The 12,590-nt window shown below is 52.0% G+C and overlaps 1 protein-coding gene across 6 annotated transcripts in view; it reads left to right on the forward strand.

Moving 5' to 3' along the window:
* The window catches only part of ZYX (zyxin), a 35,758-nt gene that overhangs the window by 14,378 nt on the left and 8,790 nt on the right, over positions 1-12,590 (forward strand). For all 6 annotated transcript variants that reach the window (XM_077345859.1, XM_077345858.1, XM_077345861.1 and 3 more), the window contains exon 3: positions 10,641-10,828. In XM_077345859.1, coding sequence (XP_077201974.1) covers positions 10,641-10,828 — 188 coding nt within the window. The remainder of the gene's footprint in view (positions 1-10,640; positions 10,829-12,590) is intronic.

The following is a 12,590-nucleotide window of genomic DNA, read 5'->3' on the forward strand; positions in this document are numbered from 1 at the left end:
TGCAATGAAACTCTTCCTGGACTGTGCCATTTCATCCTACTGAGATGGGGAATTGCATTGAGGGATGCCCCCTGCATACAGGCTAGTTTACCAAGCTTTATGCTGTAGATAGAATCCTTGTGTAGCCATTTCCTGGACGTGCATATTTTCTGATCAGAAACAATCTTTTCCCTTGGGGAGCATCTGTATTTGTGGCCCTTTGTCACCAGTATATAGTGGTACAGTCTAAGAATGGTGCCCCCAACTATATACCTAGTTCTAGCCTTTGTTTTCACTCTATAGGTGTGGTGCAGAGGTCCTCTCTGTAGAATCAGGATGTATGGATGAACTGAATGTATGGATGTATGGATGTATGGATGAAGGTGCGTGAATGGCTTCATGCCAAGATGAAGGCTACAATCGTACGCACACTTATGGTGTGTCTAGACTGGGGGTGGCCAAACTGTGGCTTTCCAGATGTCCAAGGACTACAATTACCATGAGCCTCTGCTAGGTAATTGGAGTCTGTGAATATCTGGAGAACCACAGTTCAACCATCCTTGGTCTAGCTTCACTGGCACAGATGGAAGCATTTGGCTGAGGCTAATTGATTTGGCAGAGCCTCTTGTGGTGCAGAGTGGTAAGCGGCAGAAATGCTGTCTGAAGCTGTCTGTCCATGAGGTTGGGAGTTCGATCCCAGCAGCCGGCTCAAGGTTGACTCAGCCTTCCATCCTTCCGAGGTTGGTAAAATGAGTACCCAGCTTGCTGGGGGGTGAACGGTAATGACTGGGGAAAGCACTGGCAAACCACCCCGTATTGAGTCTGCCATGAAAACGCTGGAGGGTGTCACCCCAAGGGTCACACGTGACCCAGTGCTTGCACAGGGGATACCTTTACCTTTACCTTGTAATTGATTTGGCAACAAGTACCAGCCCCCAGAGCCGCCCCTCCTCAGATACGCCCACCAAATACACCATTTGGTGGCCACATTGCACTGACCAGTTTGCGGGGTTGCAGTTGATGTGATTGTTCAATTACCAGTGATATAGTGCTGCAATGTTGTTATTCATTGTTGTAGTTACCAAACCTATATTGTATGTATTTTGTAGTTTTCACATAAACTATAAGTGTAAACTTGTAAACCACCCAGAGCCGCAAGGGGAGGGACAGTATATTAATATAATAAACAAACCAACCCAGCTGATGTAGGCCTTGACCCGGTGAAAGATTTCTCCCACAGTATTTGAGCTTTGTCTAGACCAGGGGTAGTCAAACTGCGGCCCTCCAGATGTCCGTGGACTACAATTCCCAGGAGCCCCTGCCAGCGAATGCTGGCAGGGGCTCCTGGGAATTGTAGTCCATGGACATCTGGAGGGCCGCAGTTTGACTACCCCTGGTCTAGAGTAGGTTATTGCTGTGGGAGGAGGTGCTCCTTTCTCTGTTGCCTCCCTCCTGTGTTTGCAGTTCTGAGAGGCAGGTCTGCTGTTTCTCAGTTCCTCTGTCCCTGTCTGCCCCTCCCGAGCATTCCGCTTTTATATTTATTTATAATTTATAATATACCATTACATTTTTTCTCTGTCCTCTCTCCGGAGACTCAGGGCATCGCAAAAAAGGTCAAATTACATTAAGTTAGTCCCAGAACCCAGAGGTTTTGTTTCAATTAAATAAGTTTTAAAACAGATTTAAAAAAAAAGAACTCCATTTGCCCACTGGAATGAGGAGGGGGAGGGTCATACGAACGAGTAGGAGTCTAATTGGGAGGATTCTGACAGAGAGGCCAATAGATTTCAGGTGTTATTTCAGGCCTCCGCCATATAACAGTTGCCAATTAAATTTTCTCATGCCCATCAAAGTCATTGATTTCCTGGGTCTCCCTGTGTTTCATGTGTGTTTTTGCAGTCCTCTTGCTAGGCTGCTGTGTTCTCCTTGGCTCAGTCTTCATTTGGACAGCAGGACTTTCCTTCTCCAGGGGTCCTGATTGCTCTTGCAAATGTTTCCCAGCACGCCAACCGCAAAGTGGGCTATGAGGAGGCCTGACTTGCTGTCTCCTCCCTGGTCCATGTATCTTCTTGAACAAGCTGGTTGCTGGCCCATCCCAACCAGGGCATCCCCGAGGCTCTCATTAAGATGCTCAGGTTGTGCTGGAAGTAGCACTCTGTGCCAAAACGCTCTTGCCCCTCTCTATAGAAAGGTAGACCGTGGAGGCGATGGCAGAGCCAGAATGCAAGCAAAGGATATTTGACTTTTAAACAGTAGCCATTTCCATAAAAGATAAGTTAACTCTTAAACTAGCCGACAGAATCTTGGCTACTTCTGCAATGAATAATGGGTCCTTTTCGCATGGTATGACTTTCATCCAATGTTTTTCCTCTGCGCACACAAAAAAATGTCAATTTCTCCAGGGCTCCAACTGAGGGACCAATGACTGCTAGAACTAGTGTTGTCAGAGGGAGTAGAATTTCTCCTCCTCCTCCTCTTCTGCCTCCATGTCCTCCTCCTCCTTCCTTTCCTCCCACCTCATCTTCTTCTGCCTCTCGGTGCACCATTCTGCAACTTCAGCCAGTTCTTTTATGCTCCACGCCACAAGGGAGCGCTCTGGCATGAGGCTGGGAAAGTTTTGGAGGACACCACCTGTCTCCCATCATCTACAGTTAGGGTGACCTAACTGTGGCTCTCCAGATGTCCATGGACTACAAAGACCATGAGCCCCTGCCAAGAGGCCATGCTCACACAGGCTCATGGTCATTGTAGTCCACGGACTTCTGGAGCACCACAGCTTGGCTACCCATAATCTACAGAGTGAAATTTTGCAGAACCGCCGTTCCTGCCCTCTTCTCTCTCTCTTGGGTCAAAAGGGGAATTGGTACCAGATTCCTAAAAAAAGACGGGAAGGCTGGTTGGTGCTTAGGGAGCAATTTGGTAAAGACGAATTAAGGGACTTTCTCTTAACCCAAGCGAAAACCCTTCTCCCTGGTACGTGTTTGTTTAATGTGTTTCTTCCACTCTCCCTCTAAGGAGTGCAGAGTTCTCCTTTGTTTTATCTTTGCACCCAGCCCTGTGTGTGAGAGAGATAGAATAAGAGAATGATTGGCTCACAGTCACATAGTAAGCTTCCGAGGCAGTGTAGGGTCTCAATTAAACACACTACCCACCGTTTCACGCCAGTTCTGGTTTCCTGCGGGATTTCCGACGTGGTACAGTCCAGACACAGGCTGACTCTCCCTGGCTTGTACAAAAGCAAGGAAATCCACTGTGTGAACATAACACAACTAAATAAGAATTTGTAGAATCTAGAGAAAAGCTTCCTCCAAGCGCCTGAAAGCCCAAAGAAAGCATGGTGATACTACAAAAGACCTTAAGCTGTAGGAATGCCACTGGAAACTCCACATCCAAACTGGTAAATCCTGCTTTGGGCTCATGAATGCTTCCTCAGTGGACCCCAACAAAAACGTAACTGCACAAATGACTGGAGGCCTCTAGCTAATACCCCTATCCGAATGAGTTTCTTCATAGTAACAACTCCTAAACATATAAAAGACTGTGCGGAAAGTCAGCCTTTTCTCTGTTCACTGGGCTTTGTGGCCGCTCATCTTGAAATGCCTTTATTTTTAGGACTTAGGAGGCACAAAGCACATTGCCAGTATGGCTCTCCTCCTTCATTACTCGTCCCTGACCAAGGGACCCTGAATAATGCGTCCTCCTTTGTGTCTTCCCTTATCGTTCTGTACGGCAGCGGCTTGAATGCTGCGTTCTGCTCGTCTCTGCTTGGCCTTGTGCAGAAACATCAGCAGTTGTGGTTTATGGTACCGATGACCAACTTCTGCATTTCTGGGAGCTCTGCTCTTCCCCAGGGGTTAGTTGGCAGCCAGAACATCTTGCTTCCTTTGAGGCTTCAAAGATGCACCGTGACGTTTGTGGCTTCCGTTGCTAAAGACTGGTGCTGGGGTGCAAGTGAGAGGTGCTGGTTGAAGCCATTGTGTTGGCGACGGCTGAGAAATGAGTGTGCTTCCTGAAAAATCCTCTTCAGACATCTCTAGAGACGCATTAATGTAGGGGTAGTCAACCTGTGGTCCTCCAGGTGTTCATGGACTACAATTCCCAGGAGCCCCTGCCAGCATTGCTGGCAGGGGCTCCTGGGAATTGTAGTCCATGAACATCTGGAGGACCACAGGTTGACTACCCCTGCATTAATGTACTTAATTTTTTTAACCCCCACTTTTCTAGTAGAGGAACTCTAGGCAGCTACCAGTTGTGCCATCCTCTATAAGAGCTCCTGAAACGGCACGTGCCTCCAGGCGGCAGAGGTCAGTTCCTCTGGTTCTCCAGGTGGGGCCTGGAGTTCTCCTGGAATTATAGCTACTATCAGGATGGGAGATTCTCCCTGGAGAAAATGACAGCTTTGGAGAGGGGCCTTTATGTCATCACACCCCAGCTGAGCTCTCTTCTCAATCTCTCCTCTTCTGGTGCTCTATACCTAAACCTCCAGAAATTTCCCAATCTGGCCATTAGATAAAATAGTAACATCCCAAATCATATTCCTTTTTGCATACTGCTGGAAGAAGAAAAGAGAACTAAAAACAAGTGAAGGACTGCTGCTTGGTTGTTACCAACTTTCTTTCAGATACTGCCCCCCCTGGAATTTTGTGCATGAGAGCAATATTCACTATATCTCTTATTAAAATGAGAGCACATGGACTTGAAGGGCTGTTTTGGAGGCCTGATCTGCACAGAAGTTGAGCTAAGTTTATCCTATATTCATAGCGGTTAATTTTTAAAATGCCACGGAGATCCTAGAACAGGGGTGGGCAAACTGTGGCCCTCCAGATGTCCATGGGCTACAATTCCCATGAGCCTCATGGGAATTGTAGTCTCTGGACATCTGGAAGGCAACAGTTTGCCCACCCCTGTCCTAGAATTTAGCCACCGCTTTCTGTTTCTGTGTTCAGAAATTCATGATGGAAGGAGGATGGAAACGAAGGCAGAATGAGGGAGGCTAGCCTGGCTCCCAATAGCTAGATCACCCGTTTTCCTCTCCTCCTCTGCAAAGTAGGAATTATCCCCATATTAATGCTTCCATAAAGCATTCTGAGGTTTCCTTGGCAGGCGACAAACCCCCCCCCCCCCCCCAGAAGCATCCTCAGCCAGGACAAACTTTGAAGATTTCCAGCTTCCAGGGCCTATCGGTTTCTGGTTTCTCAGCAAGGGCTGGCAGCTGGCCCTGGAGGAGGAGCCCTGTGCCCTTAAGTCCTGGGTGAGCCTGGGAAGTGATGAAAGTTGTCGAGGTTGCACCCTTCCTCTTCAGCTAGCTAATGGGAAAGGGTAGTCATCGCTTCCCTCGGCCTGGATGTGTGCAGAAGTCCGGCCCTCCTGGATCGGGGCAGTGTCTGCAGACTTCTCCTGGGGCCTCAGCACTAGGTCCAAAGGGAGGTCACTTGCAAGGAAGAGGTTGTTCCAAAGACCAAAGTGGGTTATTCCTCTGGCTTCCCTCTGCAGTGGGGGAGGCAGTTTGAGGGCTCAGGGCTCCCCTTGGGGCTCTTTCTCCTTGAGAACCAAGAGATCCTAACCTCAAGAATCCCTCCCCCACTTCTTAAGTCAGTCTCCTGGCTAAATCTGGTTTGATGGAGGGTTGGCTTGGGGGGGTGGGGGGGGCGACTCATGTATATGTGACTGGGGCTTGTCAGTCTCTTGGTGGCAGCTGGAGATCTGGAATTGCAGCTGGTCTCCAGGTGACAGAGACCAGTTCCCCTGCTTTCGAAGGTGGGTTATATTAAGGAAGCCAATCCCCAGGTGGGACCTGGAGATCCCTTGGAATTCTAGCTCACCTCCAGGCTAAAGAGACCAATTCTCCTGGAGGAAATGGCTGCTTTGGTGGAGGGTCTCCCTAGCAGTAGACTCCCCTGAGGTCCTTCCCTGCCCCAAATCCCACCCACCCCTAGCTCCACCTCCAAAGTCTCCAGGTAATTCCCAACCTAGCAATCCTAGGAATCATGCACTATTGAGGTCCTATCTTTCCCTACCCCAAGCCACCCCTCCCTGGCCCCACCCCCAAAATCACTAGAGTTTTCCCAGGGCAAAGCTGGGGGGCTTTGTGATACATAAGAGAGGGGCTTGGCCACTGGGGTGTGTGGGCAAGGGTTCAGATTCCCTGTGTGGGATCTCTGCTTGTGTGGGATCATATGCCCTTGACATCGCCAGCACCAGTCCCTTCAATCCGTGTTCCAATAAAAACTTCTGGCCTGTGTTGCTGTTGTTGTTTTTCACAAAAATCCTGGCTTATCAGAGTCCTGATTTTTTCCTGTTTGACGCATTTGGCGGCGGCGGCAGCAGGGGGATGGAGAGATGCAACTTCCCATCTACCTTCTCTGGACTAAACACTGGCAGAGTGACAGCAGAGGTTGCGGGGAGAGGGCCCAGGCCTGGGGTGGGGTGTACCGATAGGGCTTTGTCAGGGCTCTGGCATCCCTGCCCGGCTGTAACAATTCAGGCCGCTCGGACATCCGATCAATGAAACAGGCTTTCAGCCGACCCTGAAAGTAGAACAAAGCCTTCCTAGATCAGCCCACACAGGCAGACTAGAGGAACGCTGTGTATCAACCGCCGGGTGTACCACAGACGGAGCCAGGATAACTCACGTGAATACGCGGTGTGCGCCAGATGGTCGCAGCGAAAGCCAAAACGATAGCTTGAGATGTCCCAAGCAGAAGGCTTAAGTGAGCTCGTGTTTTGGAGTCCGGTTACAAATATTTGGGGGCAAAGGAGATGTGCAAGTCAAAGCTGTAAGGGCGGCTCACGATAGAGCTGGGGTGGCCACACTGTGGCTCTTTGGATATCTATGGACTACAGTTGCCATGAGCCCCTGCTAGTGCCATGCTGGCTGGGGCCCATGGTAATTGTAGTCTGTGGAGACCTGGAGAGCCACAGTTTGGCCACCCTTGCCGTAGAGAGACATCCTAGAAACGGGCATGAGGAAAGGGAGGCTAGTCTAACTCCATATCCATCATGCCGGCCAGGGCAGCGAGAGTTGGTCAGGGCTCGCTGGCTACTTAAGGCAGCAGTCCCCAACCTCTGGTCTGTGGACCGGTACCGGTCCGTGGATCAGTTGGGATCGGGCCACGGCTCCTCCTCATCCTCCTCTCCAGCTGCTGCCTCGGGGGCTGCCCTGCCACTCTGCTGCTGGCTCACCTTTGGTGCTCTCCAGCGGCCACCATGGCTGGGGTTCCCCCTCGGCCTGGCACTGTGCAGCTGCTGCTGGCGGCGCCCCCCAGTGGGCGGCGGGAAGTCAGGGGCGCCGGCGGGAAAGCAAGTGGAGCAGGGGCTCAGGCGGTGGCAACGTCCCTTAGGAAAAGACTACCCCCCAGCGAGCCTCAGTAAAATTGTCAAACGTTGACCAGTCCCCGGTGATAAAAAGGTTGGGGACCACTGACTGAAGGGGCAGCCCCCCAAGGTCTAATTTGCTGACCTCCTGTGGCATTTTCTCCTCGACCTCTGGGGAATTGGTGGCGGTTTGGAGATGGAGCCTGGGGAGGGATGGGAGGGACCTCAGTGGGATACAACGCCCCAGATTCCACCCTCCTAGGCAGCCATTTTCTCTAGAAGGTTCAGGGGTCATTCTGGGAGATTCCAGGCTTCACTGAAGGCTGACAATCTAGTTGAGAAGAAGGGTTGGTTTTTATACTCGCCCTTTTCTCTATCCAAAGGAGTCGCTACCCAAAGGCCCAGTTTGGTGTAGTGGTTAGGAGTGCGGACTTCTAATCTGGTATGCCGGGTTCGATTCTGCGCTCCCCCACATGCAACCAGCTGGGTGATCTTGGGCTCGCCACGGCACTGATAAAGCTGTTCTGACCGAGCAGGAATATCAGGGCTCTCTCAGCCTCACCTACCCCACAGGGTGTCTGTTGTGGGGAGAGGAAAGGGAAGGTGATTGTAAGCCGCTTTGAGCCTCCTTCGGGTAGAGAAAAGCAGCATATAAGAACCAACTCTTCTTCTTCTCAGAGGGGCTTACAATTCCCTTCCCTTCCTCTCCCTGCAACAGCCACCCTGTGAGGGAGGTGAGGCTGAAAGAGCTCTGAGAGAACTGTGCTGGCCCGAGTTCTCATGTTCCTTATCCCTGGTCCAGTCTTGGGGCTAGGTCTCATACTCATAACCCTGTTCTGGTTTAAAGCGTGATCACATTGTGGATGGCCAGCTCCAACATGCTTGTGAAGTTGGGAATGGCCAGATATAACCCATGCCCAATAACTAAATAGCTACACCATCCGTCACCACAATACAACATCTCTGAGGAAAAATGGATGTCTTATAGAAGGCATGATTGTGCAAGAACAACAGTGGTTGTAACAGGGCCAGGCTTTGCAAGTGCATTCACGTAGTGGGTGGTGATCCTCTTCTGCTGAGCAGGGGATATTTTTAGGAACCCCCATTTGACAGGTGCTGAGCGATGCCACTGTTAAGTGCTCCCCCCCCCCCCACCCAAATACCACCTGGTGTTCTCACACTATTCCTCTCCTCCTGGAGCACGTACCACTCGGAAGTCCGAAAGTTACTCCTTGGAGAAACAGCCCTGTTAACTTCTGTTTGGTCTGAGAAGCAGCCGGTGTGGGCACTAGAGCCAGCAGCCGTGTTTGGTTGGAATGGAAGGTGATGTCTAATGTCATTTCTTTGGGCAGTTACCGAAACGGACTACAAAGGCAGCTCGAAAACCCCCTAAGAGTCTCTCAGGAGATGGGGGGGTGCTGCTTCTGCCTGAAATCTCTGGCTGCCATCTCAACGCCAGCCCCTGACAGGGAGGGCTGTTTCCCCACCCCTCCGCGATGATACCCGGACGGGGCCATACGTGTTCCGTCGTGGGGGGCCGATCCGTCAAGTGAGTGGCTCCCTGGGCTCCAAGGAGTCACCCACCCCTTTGCTTCAGAAAAGCCTTCCAGGCAAGGGCTGCACAGCTAATGACACGGCTGGGCAGTACTAGTGAAGCCCCAATTAGCCTAACCTGGTTGCTGGCCTTAATTTGATTTGGGATGTGGTTCTTCTATCTGCTGACTGTCTACACCAGGGGTAGTCAAACTGCGGCCCTCCAGATGTCCGTGGACTACAATTCCCAGGAGCCCCTGCCAGCTGGCAGGGGCTCCTGGGAATTGTAGTCCACGGACATCTGGAGGGCCGCAGTTTGACTACCCCTGGTCTACACAATGTGTGTGGGGGAGTGTCAGGTTGTGACTTCGCCATGCAGTCGTTCTGAACAGAAATTGCCAAGGCCTTCCAATTTTTGCGGTTTGGACACATGCGCATTTGGCCTTGACCTATAAGGCATTCCCACAGGAGCCGGAGCCAGCCCCAAAATGGCTGCCTTGGTTCAGCGGCCGCCACTCAAGCAAAGTTCGGCTTGTCATCTTGGCCGCCGCTGCGAAAGCAACATTCTAAAAATTTGCATAGCCAATCAGAAGCCTTGTTGGGCGAAAGCTTCCCTTGGCCATGCCCACTTTCTAAAAACATGGGGTGGGTGTCAGGAGGTCCCATGCTGCCCACAGGGACCACGTTGGGGACCCTGGTCTAAACTGAACGGAGTAGGTGCTCCGCATTGCAGGAAAGGCACGTGAGAGATCTGGGAAGAGTTGGTGACTGTTCGAGATCGCATGGTGTGGTTTTTAAAATTTTTATTATATATTTATATGCCGCCCTCCCTGCAGGCTCAGGGCGGTTTACATAAACAGGACAAGAAGCAATCCATAATATATAAATAGCCGTAACATTAATACTACTAACTGATAATTGTAACAGTGCAAACGGGTCCAGGAGCTGAGCACATTGATGGATTTCTAGGGGGGATTTCTGGGGGGGAGGGAGGGAGCAGGGGCCCTGCAGATGTTGTTGGCTGTGCCTGGTCTCAACCAAATGCCTGGCGGAAGAGCTCCCCTTTGCAGGCCCTGCGGCACTGTTTTAGCTCCATCAGTGCCCTGATCTCCTCCAGGAGCTTATTCCACCAGGTGGGGGCCAGGAGAGAGAAGGCTCTGTCCCTGGTCGAGGCCAGGCGGGCTTCTTTAGGGCCAGGGACCATTAGCCGGTTGGTGGTGGCGGAGCGTAGGGCTCTTTGAGGGGCATTTGGCATTTTGGTTTGGCATAAGGGATGTGCCTTCCTGTGCATGTATAATTTGCGCAGCCATGTTGTGAAATGCTCCATCTATGTGGGGGGCAGTGTGGGAGGAGCCATGTCGTTCTACATTATGTGCCAAGGAGATCTTGGCCTACTGAGGCAGTGCTAGTCTTGGGTGCTGGTGCAGAGTAAGTCTAGAGCGGGGTGGCCAAACGGTGGCTCTCCACATGCCTGTGGACTACAGTTCCCATGAGCCCCTGCAGCATACTGTCAGGGGCTTATGGGAATTGCAGTCCACAGAAATCTGGAGAGCCACCATTCGGCCACCCCTGCTCTAGAGACATTTGGCTTTGAAGACAGAGCATGTGGCCACTTCAAAGCAGTCCCTGATGTGCTGGTTGCGCCAGTCCCCCTGCCACTGTGTCCTGAGTGCCACAAGATCTCTAACTGAGTCTCTGCCCTGGAGAGTCAGGGGTAGCGGGTATTGGAACAGAGATCTCTGGCCACGGCAAAAGTTATTGAAACATGATGCATGGCACGAACCTTAACGGAGCACCGTTTCTGTTCTCTGCAGATTTCCCACTGCCGCCGCCGCCCCCGCCTGGGGAAGACATGCTCCTCTCCAACAACAGCGCTTTCCCTCCTCCGCCACCCCCGTTTATGGAGCCGTTTCCCCCAGCTCCGGAGGACGTCTTCCCATCTCCTCCCCCTCCTGTGGTCGAGGAGGAGCCTGTGTCTCTGAGTGGGCTGCCCGCCCCGCAGGTGAGTCTCTGCCCCGGAGAGTCAGGGGTAGGGGGCATTGGAACAGGCCTGGCTTCAGGCTGCCTCCTCACTCCATTGATGCTTTGCCTGTTAAGACTTCTGTGGCCTTTCCAGGTTGGGTCACGATCCGTGCTATGAAGCAAGACTGAAGCAGTCCCAAGAGAAGTAGAGAGAGAGAGTGTGTGTGTGCGCACATGTGCATACAGTTGTCGTCTGCCTATCCTCTGTTTTCCTGGGGGAGGGATTCCCAACCAGGGGTCCATGGGAGGGGGTCTGCGGGAGCTTGGGAGGTGATCCACAGCCCTTCCCCTCCTGCCTTAAAGAGCCACAAGCTAGGGAATCAGCTGCTTCCCTTGCTCCCCACCCCCAAATGTGATTTCTCTCATGGCTTGTGCATCTTGGAGGGGATCTATAAAGCAAGCAAACCTTAGCTAGATACCAGGTGTATAAGCTTGCTTCAACAGTTTTTGGGGAGGCGCTGCGTACCGTGGAGGCCCACCCTGGGATTAATGTCAACTGTATGTAGCCGATGTCTTGTAGCAGCTAAAGTGGCAGCCTAGTTCCTGGGAGACCAGAGTTCAAATCCCACCTGCTCTGCCATGGAAGCTCTCTGGGGGGTCTGGAGCAAGTCGCACACCTTCCACTTAACCTACCTCACTGCATTGCTGCATGGGGGAAGGCAGAGGAGAGGAGAAGGGCATCAGCCACTTCGGGGAGAAAGAGAGGGGATATTGACCCGTTTCCGCTAGACTTGCTTGCAGGGACACATTCAGCTTGTAAGAGTTAGAAGCAGTTGTATCCCGGCAGGGCTGAGATGCTTAAGGAAATCTGCCCTGAGTTCTCAAAGATAGAGCAGAATATAAATCCCATCTAATCTAATCTTTAAATCGCTCGGGGAGGGGTATAAATAATTGGTTAAAGGTTAAGTGGGCGGGGAGTGGGCAGGGCTGTTCCAATTGGGCCCTCACTAGGACAGGACAGAGTTCCAGCCAGGTGCGACAGGATGAGTACAAAGGGAGGACTTCCCCCCCAGGGCCCAGAAGCACACCCATGGCCTCAAAAAGGCCCCGGGTATGCATCAGGGCCTGGGGGGGGGAAGGCCGGAGGGGAGGGGGGGGAAAGGAGGCCTTCCCACCAGGCCCAGCTGCACACCCGGGGCCTCGAAAAGGCCGGTGGGAAGGCCACGCTGCAGCCGGGAGAGAGGGGGACTCGGGGGGGGGGGGAAAGGCCGTGCCGCTGTCAGTGCTGGCCAGGGGCAAGGAGCCTTCTGAAACCCTTATCTTTTTCTTTTGTGACCTCACTCCTCTCCCATCTGCTGCTACCTTCCTTCCTCTCTTCTCCATTAACTCTTTAACTTGGCCACCTCTGGCCCACTTCCTTACCTGCCTTCCACCCCCTCGGCATTCTTCCCTTCTTTTCTCCCTCCTTGCAGATCTGTCTTCTTCATTCACACAACTCTCTCCTCCCATCCACCCTTTCTAGCGCGTGTTGTATTTACAAGTACAACGGGCTTTAAATCCAGTATAATAATAAATAAAAATAAATAGCGCAGTTCAACCTTTCCTTGCTGTCCAATGCAATTTTCCCTCGCTGTTCCTGGCCTGACCAGCCCTTTGCAGTTTCTGGCCTTTGTGCAAGGCCACTTGGGGAGAAAGTTGGGGTCAAATAAAGAGCTCCTGCTGCAGTTTTCTGCCAGAGCTGCTCACATTACACACATCCTGCTTGCACGAGTCCAAGACCGTTGCGTTCCAGCGGAAGCCGA

Source organism: Paroedura picta, chromosome 7 (assembly GCF_049243985.1).
Source record: "Paroedura picta isolate Pp20150507F chromosome 7, Ppicta_v3.0, whole genome shotgun sequence".
NCBI lineage: Eukaryota > Metazoa > Chordata > Lepidosauria > Squamata > Gekkonidae > Paroedura > Paroedura picta.